General features: G+C 45.7%; 1 protein-coding gene across 1 annotated transcript in view; it reads right to left on the bottom strand.

Moving 5' to 3' along the window:
- Positions 1-23316, bottom strand: part of LOC145343513 (uncharacterized) — a 37910-nt gene that overhangs the window by 1637 nt on the left and 12957 nt on the right. The window contains exons 5-10 of the mRNA XM_080189766.1: positions 23146-23207; positions 18907-18954; positions 18780-18815; positions 2421-2474; positions 2275-2316; positions 979-1028 (exon numbers count right to left, since the gene is read on the bottom strand). Coding sequence (XP_080045892.1) covers positions 994-1028; positions 2275-2316; positions 2421-2474; positions 18780-18815; positions 18907-18954; positions 23146-23207 — 277 coding nt within the window. The 3' untranslated portion in view covers positions 979-993. The remainder of the gene's footprint in view (positions 1-978; positions 1029-2274; positions 2317-2420; positions 2475-18779; positions 18816-18906; positions 18955-23145; positions 23208-23316) is intronic.

Below are 23316 nucleotides of genomic sequence, written 5' to 3'. Positions count from 1 at the left end.
ACATCCCTGCTCTTGTATTCTAGCCCTCTCGACATGAATGTTAAAACTGCATTTGCCTTCCTAACTGCTGACTGAACCTGCACGTTAACCTTAAGAGAATCTTGAACAAGGACTCCCACATCCCTTTGTGTTTCTGACTTCCTAAGCATTTCCCCATTTAGAAAATAGTTTATGCCTCCATTCCTCCTTCCAAAGTGCATAATCTCACACTTTTCCACATTGTATTCCATCTGCCACTTCTTTGCCCGCTCTCCTAACCTGTCCAAGTCTTTATGCCTCCTCAGTATTACCTGTCCCTTTACATACCTTTGCATCATCTGCAAACTTAGCAACAGTCCTTTCAGTTCCTTCTTCTAAATCGTTAATGTACATTATGAAAAGTTGCAGTCCCAGCACCGACTCCTGAGGCACACCACTAGGCACCGGCTGCCATCCGAAAAAATACTCCTTTATCCCCCACTCTCTGCCTTCTTCCAGGCAGCCAATCCTCCAGTGATTCCTGAAAGATCACCACAAATGCCTCCACAATTTCCTCAGCTCTCTTTTAGAACCCTGGGATGATTTAATCACCTTCAGATCTTTCAGCTTCCCCAGAACCTTCTCCTCAGTGATGGCCACTACACTCAACTGTGTCCCCTAACTCTCCTGGAGCTCTGGCATCCCACTGATGTCTTCCAATATGAAGACTGATGCAAAGTAAATATTCAGTTCCTCTGCCATTGCTTTGTTTTCTATTATTAATTCTCCAGCCTCATTTTCCAGTCGTCCAATGTCTATTTTTGCCTCTCTCTTACCTTTTACATATTGAAGAAAAAACTCTTCTTATCTTCTTTTCTATTACTAGCCAGCTTACACTCATATTTCATCTTCTCCCCCTTTATCTGCTCGCTTTTAAAGGCTTCCCAATCCTCTGGCTTCCCACTAATTCTCATTACTTTCTATGCTTTTTCTTTTGCTTTTATAAGGTTCATAACTTACTGTTAAAGATCATTCCTAAACTGTGTTCACAACAGCGGCATAGGTTACATCTGAAACAAAAAGAACAGGGGGTCAGAGCTGATTATAATTATAGCAAGGATTTCAGCGTGAATGTAGGAAAGGGGAATACTTACCCCGACATCCGCCCCTCAGTGAGAGGGCAATTATAATAAAGGGGAATATTCACTCTGAAAAATGAGAATTTTATTGCCACATTTTCTCACGGCCCCTCTGTCTATTTGTTACAGAGGGAAAGATGGCTGTTTGACTGAGTCACATATCATCCAATGGAATTGTAGAGATTTCTCTCAATTTCTGTGGTGCAGACAAACTACATCCATGTGAAGTGGACAGACTTGCTGGCCAGTGGAAGGGATGTTGGTGTAGGGGTGGGGGCTTTGTTTTATTCTTTCACAGGGTGTGGACGTCACTGGCTAGGGCCAGTACTTATTGCCCATCCCTAACTGCCGTTCAGAAAGTGCTGGTGAGCTGCCTTTTTGAATCGCTGCAGTTCATTTGGTGTAGGTACACCCATAGTTAGGGAGGGAATTCCAGGATTTTGACCCAGTGAAGGAACGATTGATATATTTCCAAGTCAGGATGGTGAGTGGCTTGGAGGGGAACTTGCAGGTGGGGCTGTTTCCAGATATCTGCTGCTCTTGTCCTTCTAGGTGTCAGCAATTACAAGATTGGAAGGCATTGTTGAAAGAACCTTGGTGAGTTGCTGTGGTGCATCTTGTAGATGGTACACACTACTGCCACTGTCAGTGATGGAGGAACTACCAATCAACATATGTGCTGAATCCTCCTGTATCCCTACACTTGCGGGAACGGGACGCGGACAGAGATTCGGACAAAATGTAGGTTGTTCTACAGAGACAGAAAGACTAATGAGCTAATGTTGGAAATGGCTGGAGGAGTGTGTAAATTTAGTGTATAACATCAAACAGAGGAATTCACAACAATTTGGTCAGGACTTTAGATAGATGGTAGACAGAGGCAATTATTGGAATGAAAGGTCGATGGAAAATGTCAGCAAGGGATGACAACGGGGAAATGGCTGACTGCTTTAGTGGACTGGATGTTGCTGAACTATGTGGAATGTGTAAGGAAAACAGCATAATCAGAGGTGGAGGTCCAAGGTAGCCAACCTGCTGGAGCAGTGACACCAACAAAGGACAAAACTCAATAACAGAGATCGCACAGCCACTGCTGCTCGTGGTTCACACATGGGAGATCAGCCTTGGGAAGGGGAAAATATCAGGAATAGTATTTCCAATGAAAAAACGGACTCACTCTCTTCGTCATCAGCGACTTGGAGATTCTTGCCACCTTGAACTGAAGGAGAAATGTTCCGTTAGTCGGGAGGGTGAATCTTAAACATTGTGAAATATCAGCAAATGGAAAGATGATATGAATTACATTGAACATTGGCCAGTTACCTCTTCTGTTGCCGCCAATCACCAGGCTTGCATAAGTACAGGAATCAGGTTGAGCTGTAACACAGAAAGTATCCACATACATCATATTCACCTGTTTCAAATAACCTTTCAACACTGTGACACCTTGTACTTCTATTGCACAATTAGCATCATGAAACATCATTGCCCAAGAATCAGACAGAATTGGAGACTGAGTCACACTAAGACAAAGTGATCAAATACTTGCCCAAACCAATGTAAATTCATAGAATCATAGCATTCCTACAGTGCAGAAAGAGGCCATTCAGCCCATCAACTTTCCGACACAGACCTTACTTAGATCCATCCCCCACCCCTACCCCCGCAACCCCATGCAGTTATCTTGCTAATCACCCTAAGCTACACTCTTGGGACACTAAGGGGCAATTTAGCCTGGCCAGTGCACTGAAGGAGAGGTTGAGGGAAGGAAGAGGATGGGAAATCTGAGCGCTCACAGCCTGAAGACATAGCCATCATTGGTGCTGCCATGAGAATCGAGGATACACAAAAGGCTAGAATTGGAGGAATGAAGAATTCTTGGACATTTGTAAGGCTGCAGGGGTTACAGAGATAGAAGCAAAGCTTTGGAGCAAACATAAGAACATAAAGGACATAAGAACTAGGAGCAGTAGGCCATCTGGCCTCTCGAGCCTGTTCCGCCATTCATTAAGATCATGGCTGATCTTTTTGTGGACTCAGCTCCACTTACCCGCCTGCTCACCATAACCCTTAATTCCTTTATTCTTCAAACATTTATCTATCCTTGCCTTAAAAACATTCAACGAGGTAGCCTCAACTGCTTCACTGGGCAGGGAATTCCACAGATTCACAACCCTTTGTATGAAGAAGCTCCTCCTCAACTCAGTCCTAAATCTGCTCCCCCCTATTTTGAGGCTATACCCCCTAGTTCTAATTTCATCCACCAGTGGAAACAACTTCCCTGCTTCTATCTTATCTATTCCCTTCATAATCTTATATGTTTCTATAAGATCTCCCCTCATTCTTCTGAATTCCAATGAGTATAGCCCCAGTCTACTCAGTCTCTCCTCATAAGCCAACCCTCTCAACTCCAGAATCAACCTAGTGAATCTCCTCTGCACCCCCTCCAGTGCCAGTATATCCTTTCTCAAGTAAGGAGACCAAAACTGTACACAGTACTCCAGGTGTGGCCTCACCAGTACCTTATACAGCTGCAACATAACTTCGCTGTTTTTAAACTCCATCCCTCTAGCGATGAAGGACAAAATTCCATTTGCCTTCTTAATTACCTGCTGCACCTGCAAACCAACTCTGTGATTCCTGCGCAAGGACACCCAGATCCCTCTGCACAGCAGCATGCTGCTATTTTTTACCATTTACCACAGTCCATTTTGCTGTTATTCCTATCAAAATGGATGACCACACATTTACCAACATTGTACCCCATCTGCCAGACCGTCACCCACTCACTTTGCAGACTTTCAGCGTCCTCTGCACACTTTGCTCTGCCACTCACCTTAGTGTCATCTGGAAATTTTGACATACTACACTTGGTCCCCAACTCCAAATCATTTATGTAAATGGTAAAAATTGCAGTCCCAACACTGATCCTTTAGGCACACCACAAGTCACTGATCGTTAACCAGAAAAACACCCATTTACCCCCACTCTTTGCTTTCTGCTAGTTAACCAATCCTCTATTCATGCTAATACACTACCCGTAACAGTGGCACCTTGTCAAATGCCTTCTGGAAATCCAGAGAGATTTGAACTCAGGAGAATTTTAAATTTTATGCCTTTTTGGACTTAAATTTAAAGTTTATTTATTATTGTCACAAGCAAGGCTTACATTAACACTGCAATGAAGTTACTGTGAAAATCCCTAGTTGCCACACTCCAGCATCTATTCAGATAACACTGAGGGAGAATATAGCATGGCCAATGCACCCCAACTGGAGCACCTGGAGAAAACCCACACTGATATGGGAAGAATGTGCAGACACCACACAGGCAGTGACCCCAAGCCAGGAATCAAACTTGGGTTCCTGACGCTGTGAGGCAGCAGTGCTAACCACTGTGTCACTGTGTCGCCTTGTGAGCAGTTCTGGACATTGCACCTTATGGAAGATAAATTGTTCTTGGGGAGGGGCGGTGGCAGGGGTGGGAGGCGGAGGGGGTGGTTCTATATTGAAGATATCTGAATTTAAAGGGTTGTATTACAAAAAGAGAAAAATTCCAAATGAGGGTGTCATTCCCTGGAATTTAGGTGATTAGGGGTGGTTTGATTGTAGCTCTCCAGGTGAAAAGGGTATATTGGATCAATGGCCGGCCTTCCCAAACTGTGGGTCACAACAGTGGGGTTGCATGACGGGATTTTGAGGCTGTGAGTTCTGAGGCTAGTGAGCTCAGCCTAGTTCCTGACAGCTGTGAGGTTTCTTTAAACCCTGACAACAGGGCAATGTGAGCAAATAGACAGCTCTCTGAGGTCCAATTGCTGAAGCACTAAAAATAGCCAATGGTTTGGTGGAATAAACAATGGGGAGGTGATGGCCTAGTGGTATTTTAACAAGAAACTCAGCTAAACGTTCTGGGGACCCGGGTTCGAATCCTGCCACGGCAGATAGTAAATTTGAATTCAATAAAAATATCTGGAATTAAGAATCTACTGATGACCATGAAACCATTGTCGATTGTTGGAAAAACCCATCTGGTTCATTAATGTCCTCTAGGGAAGGAAATCTGCTGTCCTTACCCGGTCTGGCCTACATGTGGCTCCAGAATCACAGCAATGTGGTTGACTCTCAACTGCCCTCGGGCAACTAGGGATGGGCACTAAATGCTGGCCAGCCAGTGACGCCCGTGTCCCACGAATGAATATAAACACTGCCTTTTCATCAACTCCCCACATGGGGAGATACAGAGGATGAAGGAGGCAGAGATTTGTACTGAAGAAGCAGGAGATTGGGAGGAGACAGGGAATGGGGGTGAAGAATGGAGAAATGTGAAGGAACCATAGAATCCCTCCAGTGCAAAAGGAGGCCGTTCGGCCCACAGAGTCTGCACTGAGTCTTGGAAAGAAGATCTTATCCAGGCCCTTCTCACCCTCCAGCTGGCAGGATTCGCCCTGGGTGGAATTCCTTAGCTGCTGAAATGAATCCAATCTTTCTGATTTTAAATAAAAACAAAGTTCTGGAAGAACTCAGCCAGTCTAGCAGAATCTTCAGAGACAGAAACAATGTTAGCATTTCCAGACCAATATAAATCTTTTTCAGATTTTAATTAACTCACAAGACATCAGTTCACAGAATCATAGAATCCCTACAGTGTAGAATGAGGCCATTCAGCCCATCGAGTCTGTGCAGACAACAATCCCACCCCAGGCCCTATCCCTACAAAGCCACACATTTACCCTACCAATCCCTCTAACCTACACATCCTGGGAGACCATTGGGAATTTACCAAAGTCAGTCCACCTAACCTGCTCATCTTTGGACTGTGGGAGAAACTGGAGCACCCCGGAGGAAACCCACGCAGACATGGGGAGAATGTGCTAACTCCACACAGACAGTGACCCAAGGCGGAATTGAACCCGGGTCCCTGGTGCTGTCAGGCAGCAGTGCTAATCAGTGGGCCACCGTGCTGCCCACAATTTAAGGCATTTCTTTGCTCATCAAATGTTTATGAAAACTTAATTAGACACATTATGGACAAACAGTTAGCAAGAGTCCATCAGACTGGATTCAAGCCGAACACAGCTGTAACCAAACAGTTGACTGCATCATCGTGGACAGGATGTTGGAATGGGATTGGGTGTTTCTCTCTCCCAGAGTGCCACATTTCTGGGGCATTCCCTTCCAAATACATTTCATTAGTTCTGTTCTTGACTTCTACAACTCACTAATTGTGAACCTCAGATTATCAAACATAACCTTGTTGGGCGTTTTATGACACTCAATTCATCAACTGCTTGGTGAACATAGAAGATTCTATGAGCTCCCCTAACCCTAATCCTAACCTCTTCCAGTGTCTGACAGGCACAGGTAGTGGTTATCTCTTCCTCACACACACCTCTTCTGGAATCTATTCTGGTTTTCATAGCAATGTAAGTAACGCCTGCTTTCTGTCTGAAACAGCCGAGAATGAGGCCATTCAGCCAGCATGCCTACGTGCCTCTTTGAAAGATTTTAAAGTTTATTTATTAGTGTCACAACTCGGCTTACGTTAACATGGCAATGAAGTTACTGTGAAAATCCCCTAGTCGCCACACTCTGGCGCCAGTTCAGGTACACAGAGGGAGAATTTAGCATGGCCAATCCATCTAACCAGCACGTCTTTCAGACTGTGGGAGGAAACCAGAGCACAGTAGATGGTATGGTAGCACAGTGGCTAGCACTGCTGCTTCACAGCTCCAGGGTCCTGGGTTCGATTGCCAGCTCGGGTCACTGTCTGTGTGGAGTTTGCACATTCTCCTTGTGTCTGTGTGGGTTTCCTTCGGGTGCTCCGGTTTCCTCCCACAGTCCGAAGATGTGCGGGTTAGGTTGATTGGCCATGCTAAGAAATTGCCCCTTAGAGTCCAGGGATGCGTAGGTTAGATGGATTAATGGGTATAATATGTAGGGATATGGGAATAGGACCTGGGTGGGATTGTGCTCGGTGCAGACTCGATGGGCCGAAGGGCCTCTTTCTGCACTGTAGGGTTCTATGATTCACCCGGAGGAAACCCACGCAGACACAGGGAGAATGTGCAAACTCCACACAGACAGTGACCCAAGCCAGGAATCGAACCCAGGTCCCTGGCATTGTGAGGCATCGTGCCGCCCTGCAAGAGCCAGCCTGTCACCTCCCCTTTCCCAGTTTGCCCTCATCTCACTTTGGGTTCTTTTGCCATTCACCTTAAATGTGTGCGATGGTGACTGCCCCTCCTCCCATTGGAAACAGTGTCTCCTCACATAATCCAGCAAACCTGTCCTTGATTGGGCACAGCTTGTTCAAATCTCAACTTAACCTTCTCTGCTCCAAGGAGAACAACCCCAGTTTCTCTTGTCCGTTTGAGTAACTGAAGCCTCTCACCCCTGGAACAATTCTTGCCAACCTTCTTTGACACCTTCCTGAAGGGCGGTGCCCACACTGGGCCACGGTTCTCCAGCTTAGGCCAAACTGGGTGTTTTCTTAAAATAAATATTCTTGCTCTTCTACTCAATGCACCAGTTACTAAAACAAGCATTCTGTTTATACCATCCATCTCAACTAGCCCTGCCAACGTCAAAGACTTGTGAACACTTGCACCCACTGTTTGTGATTTGTCATTGAAATTGTACCATTTACGTTATGACTCTCATTCCTCCTACTTCACATTCTTCTTAACTTTCACATTTCTCCCCATTTTCACCAACCTACATCCTCCTCAGTCTCACTGTTTGCTAGATTTCAGAGTTTTGTGTCAGCATTGAACTGTTTCTCTATGCGGTCGAGTCCCAGTCAATGATGTAGATTGCAAAGAGAAGTTACAACAATGCTGCACACTTCCCTTCAGCATAGATCCAACCACTCACCACCACCCTCTGCTTTCTGACCTTAACCAACAACCACTGAGCCTTCAATAGCACAGGGGGGCGATGGCTCAGTGATATTATCAATAGACTGTTAATCCAGAAACTCAGTTAATCTTCTGGACTCGAATCCCAACACAGCACATGCTGGAATTTGAATTCAATAAAACATACATGGAATTAAGAATCTACTGATGACCTTGGAACCATTGTCGATTGTGGGGAAAAACCCATCTGGTTCACTAATGTTCTTTAGGGAAGGAAATCTACTGTCCTTACTTAGTCTGACCTACATGTGATCCACAGCAATGGGGTTGACTCTCAACTGCCCTGTCGAGTGGCTTAGCAATCGAGTCAGTTTGAGAGTGACAAGGAGTGGGCAATAAATACTGGCCAGCCAGTGACGCCCATGTCCCACGAACAAATTAAAAAAACTTCAACTTTGTGAACAACAGTTTTGTTTGTGTTATAAGTTATCAGTGTTCCAGATTTAAATGTGGAGAGGGTGTGAAAAAATAGAACATAGAACATTACAGCGCAGAACAGGCCCTTCGGCCCACGATGTTACGCCGACCAGTTAAAAAGCAATGACCCTCTAACCTAAACCAAACCCTTTCCATCCATAAACCTATCCACGGATCTCTTAAACGCCCCCAAACTAGGCGCATTTACAACTGCAGCAGGCAGGGCATTCCAATCCCTCACCACCCTCTGGGTAAAGAACCGACCCCTGACATCTGTCCTATAACTACCACCCCTTAATTTAAAGCTATGCCCCCTCGTGCTAGCTTTCTCCATCTGAGGAAAAAGGCTATCACTGTCCACCCTATCTAAACCTCTAATCATCTTATATGTTTCAATAAGGTCCCCTCTTAGCCGCCTTCTTTCCAACGAAAACAACCCCAAATCCCTCAGTCTCTCCTCATAGGACCTCCCCTCCATACCAGGCAACATCCTGGTAAACCTCCTCTGCACCCTCTCCAAAGCCTCCACATCCTTCCTATAATGTGGGGACCAGAACTGCACACAATACTCCAAGTGCGGCCGCACCAGAGTTGTGTACAGTTGCAACATGACGCTGCGGCTCCTAAATTCAATCCCCCTACCAATAAACGCCAAGACACCGTATGCCTTCCTAACAACCCAATCTACTTGATTCCCAACTTTCAGGGATCTATGTACACATACACCTAGATCCCTCTGTTCATCCACACTATTTTGGATTTTTTTTACTTTGTTTCTTTACCCTGAAGAACAAAGAATAGGAAGAAACCCATCAGCCCATCAACTCTACAGCCACATATGACACCTTTCTAAACTAAAGACATTTTAACTCTACGCAGTCCATATCTCTCTATTCCCTGCCTATTCATGTATCTGTCAAGACCATAAGATATAGGAACAGAATTAGGCCATTCGGCCCATTGACTCTGCTCCACCATTCAATAATGGCTGATATTTTTCTCATCCCCATTCTCCTGCCTTTTTCCACATAACCCCGATCCCCTTATTAATCAAGAACCTATCTATCTCTGTCTTAAAGACACTCAATGACCTGACCTCCACAGCCTTCTGCAGCAAGAGTTCCACAGATTCACCACTCTCTGGCCGAAGAAATTCCTCCTCATCTCTTTTTTTATGCCTCTACTTTCTCAGAAGACTAAGGAAATTTGGCATGTTAGCTACGACTCTCACCAACTTTTACAGATGCACCATAGAAAGCATTCTTTCTGGTTGAATCACAGCTTGGTATGGGCTCCTGCTCTACCCAAAACTGTAAAGAATTACAAAAGGTCATGAATGTAGCTCAATCCATCACACAAACCATCCTCCCATCCATTGACTCTGTCTACACTTCCCACTGCCTCAGCAAAGCAGCCAGCATAATCAAGGACCTCACACACCCCTGACATTCTCTCTTCCATCTTCTTCCTTCAGGAAAAAGATACAAAAAATCTGAGGTCACATTTCAATCGACTCAAGGACAGCTTCTTCCCTGCTGCCATCAGACTTTTGAATGGATTAACCTTTCATTAAGTTGATCTTTCTCTACACCCTAGCTATGACTGTAACACTACGTACTGCAGTCGCTCGTTCCCTTCTCTATGAATGATATGCTTTGTCTGTATAGCGCGCAAGAAACAGTACTTTTCACTGTATGTTATTACATGTGACAATAATAAATCAAATCAAATCAAACCAAAGGATCATCCCTTTAGCCTGAGGTTGTGCCCTCTGGTCCTAGTTTTCCCTACTAGTGGAAACATCCTCTCCACATCCACTCTATCCAGGCCTTGCAGTATCTATAAGTTTCAATAATATCCCCTCTCATCCTTCTAAACTCCAGTGGGTACAGACCCAGAGTCCTCAACCATTCCTCATATGACAAGCTCTTCATTCCAGGGATCACTCATGTGAGCCTCTCTTGGACCTTTTACAAGGCCAGCATATCCTTCCTTAGCTATGGGACCCAAAACTGCTCACGGTAGAACAAAGAACATTATAGCACAGGAACAGGCCCTTCAACCCTCCAAGCCTGCACCAACCATGCTGCCCAACATAACTAAAGCCCCCCACCCTTCCACGGACCATATTCCTCTATTCCCATCCTATTCATGTATTTGTCAAGACACTTCAAAGTCACTACCATACCCAGCAACCAGTTCTAGGCACCCACTATTCTGTGTAAAAAAATCTGCCTTGTGCATCTCCTTTAAATCTTGCCCCTCATACCTCAAACCTGTGCCCCCTAGTAATTGACTCTTCCACCCTGGGAAAAAGCTTCTGACTATCCACTCTGTCCATGCCTCTCATAATCTTGTAAACTTCTATCAGGTCGCACGTCAACCTCTATCATTCCAGTGGGAACAAACCAAGTTTCTCCAATCTCTCCTCATAGCTAATGCCCTCCATGCCAGGCAACATCCTGGTAAATCTTTCTATAGCCTCTCCAAAGCCTCCACATCCTTCTGGTAGTGTGGTGACCAGAATTGAACACTATATTCCAAGCACGGCCTAACCAAGGTTCTATAAAGCTGCAACATGACTTGCCAATTTTTAAACTCAATGCCCCGGCTGATGAAAGCAAGCATGCCATATGCCTTCTCGACCACCTTATGTCAGGGAACTGTGGACCTCAATGCCTGGATCCCTCTATAAGATCAAACAATTACACAGTAATTGGGGCATGAAGGTGCTTGGTGGGTGATGCCCTCTCACAGCACGTTTCTGCTCACTGGATCTGCCTATGGAGGGATGGATGGTTGGAGGGGATAACAAGCAAGAGGACACCAATCAGTCTCAAAGGCTAGTTTTGACATTCGATTAGACCATGTGTGAATCATATTCCGTTTCCTTCTTTTGCTCTGTATCCAGTTTATTAAAAGGGAAGAGGGAAAAATCTGGGGTAGCTACAGGCCCATCATTTCAATATTGGTGGAATGATGTTGGTAAAATTAATTATAACTAAAAACACAAACTGTGTTTGAGAAACCTGTCATGTAACACTCCCTCTACACTGTCTTATCAAACACCATCAGAGGGTAGGGAGTGAGTGAGCTGCAAGAGGTTTTGCTAACGCATTACTTCATGCTTCTCCATTTTGAGCTCCAGCTGCCACTTTTCTGATCACACCATTGATATCTTCCTGCAATCTCCAGCTTTCTTCCTCTATAAATCACATGGCCATTTTTGCATCATTTGTAAACTCCTTAATCATATCCCCTCAGGGGTGACACAGTGGCACAGTGGTTAGCACTGCTGCTTCACAGTGCCAGTTACCATTTATATAGATGATATAGATGATCTGGAGGAGGGGGCTGAGTGCAGGGTGTCGAAATTTGCTGATGACACAAAGATCACACGGTGAAGCCTTCCATTGTTTGCTGGAGCAAACGAGTGAAGGAGCAGAGAGACAGATAAGAAATAACCTGTTAAAAACCTGTTTAAATAAGTTTAAAGCACTTTCGTAGTAAGAACTTACCTTGTAGAACTGTTTAAATCATTTAAAAGCATTTTTGCGGGCTTTTTGTATCTACCGCTTTAAGAATTCTAAGGGAGTGGATAGCAGGGAGTTGTGGGGGAGCAGGCTTTAAAACAGCGCCAGGTTTAAAAGGAGGCCTGGTGTAGACAGCGGGCAGCGTCAGAGCGGGCAGCGGAGTGAGAGGGAAGCAGAGTGAGCTATTAGGGCTTAGGAGCAAAAGGGCTTGGGGAGAAAAAGGGCCAGGTAAGTTGGTGTTGAAATTTTCAATACTCCTACAGTGAATAATGGAGGGGCATGTAATGTGTTGTTTCTGTATGATGTGGGAGCTGGTGGACCCCAGGGTCCTTCCCAGTGACCATGTCTGCAGTAAGTGCAGGTTGCTGGAGGAGCTCCAGCTCAAGGTAGATGAGCTGGCCTCTGAGCTACAGACACTGAGGCTCATCAGGGGGAGAGAGGGTGCCATTGTCAATGGGGTGCAAGTGACATCCACCCCCCCTAGACTGGCTAACTCTAAGGGTCAGGAACAAGAGGGGGCTGCTGAGAGGAGGAAGGAGGGTGGGAAGCGGAGGAAGGAGGGTGGGGAGCGGAGGAAGGAGGGTGGGGAGCGGAGGAAGGAGGGTGGGGAGCGGATGCCTCAGCCTCTCAATCTGCATAACAGGTTTGAGGTTCTTGCTTCCAGTGTGGGAGAGAACGAGGGAGGTGAGGGTGGTGAGCAAACTGCACACGGTACAGTGATGCAGACGCAGGACATAGGCAAAGAGAAGGTGAAAAGGAACGTAGTAGTAATTGGGGACAGTGGGGTGAAGGGCATTGACACTGTCCTTTGTCACAATGACAAAGTGCACAGAAGGGTGTGTTGTCTGCCTGGTGCTTGGATCCAGGATGTCGCATCTGGGCTGCAGAGGAACCTGGAATGGGAGGGTGAGAATCCGGTCGTTGTGGTACATGTGGGTGCCAACGACGTAGGCAAAATGCGAACTGAGGATCTGGGGAGGGAGTATGAAAAGCTGGGAATGGAATTAAAAAGTAGAACCAACAAGGTGGTTATCTCTGGGCTACTACCTGAACCGAGTGCAGACGGGCGTAAGGTTGATAAGATTAAGAAAGTGAATGGGTGGCTCAGGGATTGGTGTGGGAGGAATGGGTTTGAATTTATGGGGCATTGGCATCAGTATTGGGGTAGGTGGGACCTGTTCAGGTGGGATGGGGTTGGTCTGAACCGTGCTGGGACCAGAGTCCTGGCGAATCGTGTAAATAGGACTGTAGACAGGGCTTTAAACTAATTAGTGGGGGGGGAGGGTGCGAGAGTGGGTGACATTACGGGGTCTAAAGTAAAGGAGAGGGTACAGGTAAGGGAAGAGGCCGGGGATGTCCCAATAATAAAGGGAGTAGGGGGCGTGAGTATGGTTGGTGGCGTTCTGGCAAATAGGGTCCAGGTGAAGGCTGGGTTGAAGGCACTTTATCTGAATGCACGAAGCATTTGGAATAAAGTGGATGAGCTGGTGGCGCAGATCAGCACAAATGGATATGATCTGGTGGCCATTACAGAGACGTGGCTGCAAGGTGACAGGGACTGGGAGCTGAATGTCCAGGGGTATCAAGTGTTTAGGAAGGATAGGCGGGAGGAAAAAGTGGGGGGCGTAGCTCTGCTGATTAAGGATAGCATCAGGGTGGTAGTAAGGGATGATATAGGAACCAAGGAGCAGAATGTGGAATTGTTGTGGATGGAGATTAGGAACAGCAAAGGGAGGAAGACGCTGGTGGGTGTCGTCTATAGGCCCCTGAATAATGATCTGGAGGTGGGGCGGGCTGTTAACGCGCAAATAAGTGCGGCGTGCAGGAATGGGACGGCCGTAGTTATGGGGGATTTCAATCTACATATAGATTGGTCGACCCATGTTGGACGCGGTGGGCTCGAGGAGGAGTTCTTGGAATGCTGCCGGGATAGTTTCCTTGAACAGTGTGTGTTGGAGCCGACGAGGGAGCGAGCTATCTTGGATCTGGTGTTATGTAATGAGGCGGGTAGAATTAGGGACCTTGTGGTGAAGGATCCTCTTGGGGAGAGCGATCATTGTATGGTGGAGTTTCTGGTGCAGATGGAGGAGGAGAAAGTGGGTTCCCGGACACGCGTCCTTTGTTTGAACAGAGGGAAGTACGGTAGGATGAGAGAAGAATTGGCAAATGTTGACTGGGGGAGTGCGTTGGAAGGTAGGTCTGCTGAGGAGCAGTGGAGGATCTTTAAGGAGATCTTTCTTGGTGCTCAGCAGAAATTTATTCCGAGGGTTAAAAAGGACCGTAGGAGGAGAGGTAATAAGCCGTGGATAACGAAGGAGGTGAAGGAAAGTGTTAAATTAAAAGCGGAGGCGTTTAGAGTAGCTAAGAGTAGTGGGCGAGAAGAGGATTAGGAGAGGTTTAAATGTCAACACAGATTGACAAAGAAGTTGATAAAGAAGGGTAGGAGAAACTGTGAAGCTGGGCTAGTGCTTAATATAAAAAAGGATAGCAAGAGTTTTTATAAATATATAAAAAGGAAGAGGCTGGCTAGGGTGAACGTTGGACCCTTAGAGGATGAGAAGGGGGACTTAGTGGTAGGGGATGGGGATATGGCTGAGGTCTTGAATAACTTTTTTGTTTCAGTCTTCACGGAGGAGGACGTGAATAATTTGCCGGGTGTTAGCGATAGAAAGGTCGTAGGACTGGAGGGTCTCAATGACATTATTGTTACTAGAGAGGCGGTGCTCGACAGACTGGAGGGACTGATTGTGGACAAGTCCCCAGGACCGGATGGAATGCATCCGAGGGTTCTGAAAGAAATGGCGGAGGTGATAGTGGATGCCTTGGTGGTTATTTTCCAAACATCGCTGGATTCCGGGGAAGTGCCGGAAGATTGGAAAACGGCTAATGTTACGCCGTTGTTTAAGAAGGGTGGCAGGCAAAAGGCAGGGAATTATAGGCCGGTTAGTTTAACGTCTGTTGTAGGTAAAATGTTAGAATCCGTCATCAAGGATGAAATAGCGAGGCATCTTGAGGGGAATTGCTTGACAGAGCAGACGCAGCACGGTTTCGTTAAGGGGAAGTCGTGTCTGACAAATTTATTGGAGTTCTATGAGGATGTGTCTAGGGCGGTGGATAGAGGAGAGCCGGTGGATGTGGTCTTTCTTGATTTTCAGAAGGCGTTTGACAAGGTACCTCACAAGAGGTTATTGCAGAAGGTAAGGGAGCATGGAGTTGGGGGTAGGGTGTTAGCGTGGATAGAGGATTGGCTGTCAAATAGGAGGCAGAGAGTGGGGGTTAATGGGTGCTATTTGGATTGGCGGTTGGTGACTAGTGGAGTGCCTCAGGGGTTGGTGTTGGGGCCTCAGCTATTTACCATTTATATAGATGATCTGGAGGAGGGAACCGAGTGTATGGTGTCGAAATTTGCTGATGACACCAAGATTGGTGGAATGGCAAATTGCGCGGAGGGTGTGGAGAGTCTGCAGAAGGATTTAGATAGGCTGGGCGAATGGGCCAGGAACTGACAAATGGAATTTAATGTTGGCAAGTGCGAGGTGGTCCACTTTGGTAGGAATAATGGTAGGAAGGACTATTACTTACGTGGCGAAAAACTGCAGCAGGCGACGGTGCAGAGGGACCTCGGGGTCCTTGTGCATGAGTCGCAAAAACCCAGCCTGCAGGTGCAGCAGGTGGTCAGGAAGGCTAATGGGATGCTGGCCTTCTTAGCGAGGGGGATTGAATATAAAAGTAGGGAGGTCTTGCTGCAGCTGTATAGGGTATTGGTGAGACCGCAGCTGGGTGTACTGTGTGCAGTTTTGGTCGCCGCACTTACGCAAGGATATTTTGGCCTTGGAGGGAGTGAGAGGAGGTTTACTAGGCTGATACCGGAGTTGAGGGGGTTGAGCTATGAGGAGAGGCTGAATAAACTAGGCTTGTACTCGTTAGAGTTTAGAAGAATGAGGGGAGATCTCATTGAGACATATAAGATGATGAATGGGATGGATAGGATAGAGGTGGAGAGGCTCTTCCCGCTCAGAAAGGACAGTAGGACTAGGGGGCACAGCCTCAAGATAAAGGGGGGGCGGTTTAGAACAGAGTTGAGGAGGAACTTCTTCACTCAAAGGGTGGTGAATCTCTGGAATTCTCTGCCTGTTGAAGTGGTGGAGGCTGCCTCGCTAAATATTTTTAAGATGCGGGTTGATGGGTTTTTGATAAGCGAGGGGATTAAGGGTTATGGGGAGAGGGCGGGAAAGTGCAACTGAGCCACGACAGATCAGCCATGATCTTATTGAATCGCGGGGCAGGCTCGAAGGGCTAGATGGCCTACTCCTGCTCCTATTTCTTATGTTCTTATAAGTAGAAAAGCAAATTGTGCGGAGGGTGTGGAAAGTCTGCAGGGGGATCTAGATAGGCTGAGCGAGTGGACGAGGACCTGGCAGATGCAGTACAATGTTAGCAAGTGTGAGGTTATCCACTTTGGCAGGAATAATAGTAGGAGGGATTACTATTTAAAGGGCGAAAAGCTGCAGCATGCTACAGTGCAGAGGGAGCTGGGGGTCCTTGTGCATGAGTCGCAAAAACCCAGTCAGCAGGTGCAGCAGGTGATCAGGAAGGCGAATGGGATGCTGTCCTTTATAGCGAGGGGGATAGAATATAAAAGCAGGGAGGTCTTGCTGCAACTGTACAGGGCACTGGTGAGGCTGCAGCTGGAGTACTGTGTGCAGTTTTGGTCGCTGCACTTGCACAAGGACATTTTGGCCTTGGAGGGAGTGCAAAGGAGGTTCACTAGGCTGATACCGGAGATGAGGGGGTTGGACTACGAAGAGAGACTAAATCGACTGGGTCTGTACTCGTTGGAGTTTAGAAGGATGAGGGGGGATCTTATAGAGACGTATAAGATAATGAAAGGGATGGATAGGGTAGAGGTAGAGAGATTCTTCCCGCTCAGAAAGGACAGCAGGGCTAGAGGGCACAGCCTCAAGATAAGGGGGGGTGCAGTTTAGAACGGAGTTGAGGAGGAACTTCTTCACTCAAAGGGTGGTGAACCTCTGGAATTCTCTGCCCGTTGAAGTGGTGGAGGCTACCTCGCTAAATATATTTAAGACACGGGTAGATAGGTTTTTGGTAGGCAAGGGAATTAAGGGTTAAGGGAGAAAGCGGGAAAGTGGAACTGAGCCACTTCAGATCAGCCATGATCTTATTGAATGGCAGGGCAGGCTCGAGGGGCTAGATGGCCTACTCCTGCTCCTATTTCTTATGTTCTTATGCCCTCTAGTTTTAGACATCCGTATCTTTGGGAAAAAGTAGGAGGCATGGTTAGTAAGTTTGCAGATGACACCAAGATTGGTGACATAGTGGACAGTGAAGAAGGTTATCTTTCCCTCTTCTCTCACCTTCAACCTATGCTGTCTAGTTTTTGACACCTCTACCTTTGGGAAAAGATATTGACTATCTAGCTGATCTGTGCCCCTCATTATTTTATAGACTCCATAAGATCATCCCTTAGCCTTCTACGCTCCAGGGAAAAATGTCTCAGTCTATCCAGTCTCTCCTTATAACTCAAACCATCAAACAATCAAGTCCCGGTAGCATCCTAGTAAATCTTTTCTGCACTCTTTCCAGTTTAGTAATATCTTTTCTATAATAGAGTGAGCATAATCTTTCACAGTATTCCAAGTTTGGCCTTACTAATATCTTGTACGACTTATACAAAACATCCCAACTCCTGTATTCAATGTTCTGAACAATGAAACAAAGAATGCCAAATGCCTTCTTCACACTCTTGACTCCAATTTCAAGGAGCAATGGAAAATGTACCCCTCGATTTCTTTGTTCTGAAACTCTCCACAACGCCCTACCGTTAACTTGCCCTGGTTCGGTCCACCAAAATGCATCACCTCACATTTATCTAAATTAAACTCCATTTGCTATTCATCAGCCCTCTGGCCCAATTGATCAAGATCCCGTTGCAATCCTAGATAACCTTCTTCACTGTCCACTATGCCACCAATCTTGGTATCATCTGCAAACTTACTAACCATGTCTACTAAATTTTCATCCAAATCATTAATATAAATGACAAATAACAATGGACCTAGCACCGATTCCTGAGGCACACTGCTGGTCACAGGCCTCCAGTTTGAGAAACAACTTTCCACAACCACTCGCTGTCTTTTGTCATCAAGCTAATTTTATATCCATTTGGCTACCTACCCTGGATCCCATGAGATTTAATCTTATGAAATAACCTATCATGCTGTACTTTGTCAAAGGCCTTGCTAAAGTCTATGTCAACAACATCAACTGCATTGCCCTCATCTATCTTCTTGGTTACCCATTCTCTAGCTTTTTGGTTACCACTTGATGAAGCGGCTCCTTAGGGGGGAGTTCATGGTGACTCAGAATCCAACTGGGAATTCACAGCTGGGATGAATATCAGATCGTGGGACAGGCATGAAATCTGGGAATTGAATGGTCTCCTACTGAACCCTGTTCAGGTTACCAGGTTCATTTAGAAATCAGCATGTAAGAATAGGGGGAGTGATAGAGATGTTTACAGGGGGAGTGGGAGTGATATTTGCATTTACATTTAAATATTATATATTAAGTTGTTGCATGATTGCTTTAAGAGTTGGGCATATGATTTGATTATACGTCATTGGGTGTTTCACAGGCTCCTGTTTAATTTCATTATCTGTTCTGCACAGAAAACAGCTCCTCAATAAAGTTGCTGTTGTTACTTTGAATCTATGTGTGCAAACCACATCTTTTTGTTTAAAACCCACAACCTCTAACATAGTTAAGACATTACAGTAAAAGAAGACATTCACTCACCGCCTTCTGAAGCACTGATTGTGACTCTCTTGTCAACTTTAATGAAAGACAAAAAGTTCTGTTGGTTGGAGGAGGAATTCAGAGTATACAATAGATAACAGCTCTAAACCACTGAGGTGCAGTGTACCTGCTCTCTTCTTGTCAATCTCTGCGTAGGTACAGGAACTGTCATCCACTGTAACACAAACAGGTATGAAATCGTGTTATTCATCTGCATTTTTGTCCCTCAATGCCAGCAGTGACTCAGTGTCCAGTGTGCACTAAACCAGAAGGTAACGGCTTGGTAATGGTATTAAAGGGTTTGGGGAGTCAGAGGAGAGTGAGATTAAAATTGGGTGGGGATGAGTGACCATAATATGGTAGAATTCTTTGTCAAGATGGATGGTGATGTAGTTGATTCTGAGACCAGGGTCCTGAATCTCAGCAAAGGTAACTATGATGGTGTAAGGCATGAATTGGCCATGATGGACTGGGGAACATTACTGAAAAAGAAGGTGGACAGGCAATGGCAGGCATTCAAAAAATGAATAGGTGAACACCAGAAGTTGTGTATCCCTGTTTGGTACAAGAATGGTCAGGGAACTGTGGCCAAACCATGGCTCACAATGGGAGTTAGACGGAATATCAGATTCAAGTGCAAAGTGCTAAGAAAAAGCAGCAGGCCTGAGGATTGGGAGCAGTTTAAAATTCAGCAAAGGAGGGCCAAGGGATTGATTAAGAAGGGAAAAAGAGAGTATGAAAGTAAGCTAGTGGGGAACATAAAAACTGACTGTAAAAGTTTGATAGATATGTGAAGAGGAAAAGATTGACAAAAACAAATGTAGGCTCCTTACAGTCAGAAACGGAGAATTCATAATAGAATAAAGAAATGGCTGAGGAATTAAATTTGTCCTTTGCTTCAGTCTTCACAAAGGAAGACATAAATAATGTGTCAGAAGAGCTGAGAGAAACATGTTTAGTGAGGAGCTGAAGGAAATCAGCATTAGTAGAGAAATGGTTTTGGGGAAATTGATGGGATTGAAGGGGGATAAATCTGCAGGTTCTGATAATCTTTATCCCAGAGTACTGAAGGAAGTGGCCCTGGAAATAGTGGATCCATTGGTGGTTATTTTCAAAATTCTTTGGACTCTGGAATAGTTCCTACAGATTGGAGGGTACCTCATGTAAGCAATTGAAATAAGGAAGTAGAGAGAAAACAGGGAACTATAGACCAGTGAGCCTAATATCGGTACTGGGAAAGTTGCTGGAGTCTATTATGAAGGATTTCATAATTCGGCATTTGGAAGGCAGTGGTATAATCAGATAAAGACAGCATGGATTTACAAAAGGGAATGCATGCTTGACAAATCTACTGGAATTTTTTGAGGATGTAATCAATAGATTTGACTGAGGAGATTCAGTGAATGTGATTTATTTAGATTTTCAGAAGGCTTTCAAAAAAATCTCATATAACAGACTACTATGTAAGATTAAAGCACATGGAATTGCAGGTAGTGTCTTCAGTTGGATAGAAAGCTGGTTAGCAGATAGGAAGCAAAGAGTTGACATAAGTAGGTCTTTTTCTAATTTGTAGGCAGTGAGTAGTGGGGTTCCACAGGGATCTGTGCCAGGACCCCAACTATTCACAGTATATGTTAATGATTTGGAAGAGGGAACTGAATGTTATTATCTCCAAATTTGCAGATGATACAGCGTTGGGTGGGAGGGTGAGCTGTGAGGACGATGCAGAGATGCTTCAGCGTGATTTGGACAGACTTTGTGTGTGGGCAAATGTATGGCAGATGCAGTATAATGAGAATAAATATGAAGTATCCACTTCAGTAGCAATAATAGGAAGATTCTTACTTGAATGGGTGAAAATTGAGCGAGGTGGATACTCAGCAAGACTTTGGTGTTCTTGTGCAGCAGACACTGAAAGAAAGCCTGTAGGTAAAATGTTAGAATCCGTCATCAAGGAGGAAATAGCGAGGCATCTTGAGGGGAATTGCTTGATAGAGCAGACGCAGCATGGTTTCGTTAAAGGGAAGTCGTGTCTGACAAATTTACTGGAGTTCTATGAGGATGTGTCTAGGGTGGTGGATAGAGGAGAGCCGGTGGATGTGGTCTTTCTTGATTTTCAGAAGGCGTTTGACAAGGTACCTCACAAGAGGTTATTGCAGAAGGTCAGGGGACATGGAGTTGGGGGTAGGGTGTTAGCGTGGATAGAGGATTGGTTGTCAAATAGGAGGCAGAGAGTGGGGGTCAATGGGTGCTATTCGGATTGGCGGATGGTGACTAGTGGAGTGCCCCAGGGGTCGGTGCTGGGGCCTCAGCTATTTACCATTTATATAGATGATCTGGAGGAGGGAACCGAGTGTAGGGTGTCGAAATTTGCTGATGACACCAAGATTGGTGGAACGGCAAATTGTGAGGAGGGTGTGGAGAGTCTGCAGAAGGATCTAGATAGGCTGGGCGAATGGGCCAGGAAATGGCAAATGGAATTTAATGTTGGCAAGTGTGAGGTGGTCCACTTTGGTAGGAAGAATGGTAGGAAGGACTATTACTTACGCGGCGAAAAGCTGCAGCAGGCGACGGTGCAGAGGGACCTCAGGGTCCTTGAGCATCAGTTGCAAAAACCCAGCTTGCAGGTGCAGCAGGTGGTCAGGAAGGCGAATGGGATGCTGGCCTTCATAGCGAGGGGGATTGAATATAAAAGTAGGGAGGTCTTGCTGCGGCTGTATAGGGCATTGGTGAGGCCGCAGCTGGAGTACTGTGTGCAGTTTTGGGCACCATACTTACGCAAGGATATTTTGGCCTTGGAGGGAGTGCAGAGGAGGTTTACTAGGCTGATGCCGGAGTTGAGGGGGTTGAGCTATGAGGAGAGGCTGAATAAATTAGGCTTGTACTCGTTAGAGTTTAGAAGAATGAGGGGAGATCTCATTGAGACGTATAAGATGATGAATGGGATGAATAGGATAGAGATGGAGAGACTCTTCCCGCTCAGAAAGGATAGTAGGACTAGGGGGCACAGCCTCAAGATAAAGGGGGGGCGGTTTAGAATGGAGTTGAGGAGGAATTTCTTCACTCAAAGGGTGGTGAATCTCTGGAATTCTCTGCCTGTTGAAGTGGTGGAGGCTACCTCGCTAAATATTTTTAAGATGCGGGTTGATGGGTTTTTGATAAGAGAGGGGATTAAGGGTTATGGGGAGAGGGCGGGAATGTGGAACTGAGCCACGACAGATCAGCCATGATCTTATTGAATGGCGGGGCAGGCTCGAAGGGCTAGATGGCCTACTCCTGCTCCTATTTCTTATGTTCTTATGTAGGTACAACAGACAATGAAGAAGGCAAATAATATGTTGGCCTTCATAGCGAGAGGATGTGAGTTTAGAAATAAAGATGTTTTACTATAATTATACTGGGTGTTGGTGAGGCCACGTCTGGAGTATTGTTTTCATGTCCTGGTCTGAGGAAAGATGTCCTTGCTATAGATGGAGTAGAGCAAATGTTTACCAGGCTGATTCTTGGGACAGCAGGTCTCTTATCAGAAGGGAGACTAAAATCGATGAGAATCATAAAATCACTACTATACAGAAGGAGGTCATTCAGCTATCAAGCTTGAACCAACAATAAACCCACCCAGGCCCTATCCCCATGTATTTACCCTGCTAGTTCCCATGACATTAAGTGGCAATTTAGCATGGCCAATCCATCTAACCCACACATCTTTGGAGTTTGGGAGGAAACCCACACAGACACGAGGAGAACGTGCAAGTTCCATGCAGACAGTGACCTAAACCGGGAATTGAACCCGGGTCCCTGGTGCTGTGAGGCAGCATTGCTAACCACTGTGCCACCGACTGTGATTTCTCCCACTCTGTGTATTATCCTTTCACTATCCGTACAAAAGGGAGTCACTGAATATAACGAATTGTAATTGATATTCCAAACTAACTGAATGATATTTACTGGTCCTTTCTCTTTCTGTATTTGTGGAAGAATGATGATGCTGCACTGTACCAATCCTCGAGGGTGAATTGTGTTGTTTGTAAAAATGTGGAAAAATCTCAAACTTAAGTATGCGATAGGAGTTAGTTGTGTGACATGAGCAGGACAAGGGGTGACGTGTTTTGGTTTGATGCTGTTCCCCCCTCTATTCCCTGCCCACACTTATTGGGTGTCGTTTTGCGTGAGTAACACACTCGCCTGGGCCTGTGCGGAAGCCAGAGTCAGCATGCGCCATATTAGAAATGGATCAATCTGCCCCATCAGCCCCGACAGTGACTATCTGCACCCTAATATCTGTCCAGTATTTCCCATTAGTCAATACTCTCTCCTTACACTGCTTGAGTGGGTTTTGATCAGTTAATCGGAATGCAGTCAGTACCTGGTGCAGGCTGCTGGTAGGGCTGCTCAGTCCTGGCAGCACTGGATGAACCTGGATCCTCTCTGAAAAATACACAAGGAACAGAAAGATTCAGAGAAAACTAATGACAAGAGCACATCCGCTGCCTTGGAAAAGCAGCCAGCACAATCAAGGACCCCACACATGCCGGTC

The sequence above is a fragment of the Carcharhinus amblyrhynchos genome, chromosome 5 (assembly GCF_965287045.1).
Source record: "Carcharhinus amblyrhynchos chromosome 5, sCarAmb.v2.hapA, whole genome shotgun sequence".
NCBI lineage: Eukaryota > Metazoa > Chordata > Chondrichthyes > Carcharhiniformes > Carcharhinidae > Carcharhinus > Carcharhinus amblyrhynchos.
The sequence above is the reverse complement of the archived record's forward strand: the minus strand, read 5'-3'. Positions and strand labels throughout refer to the sequence as shown.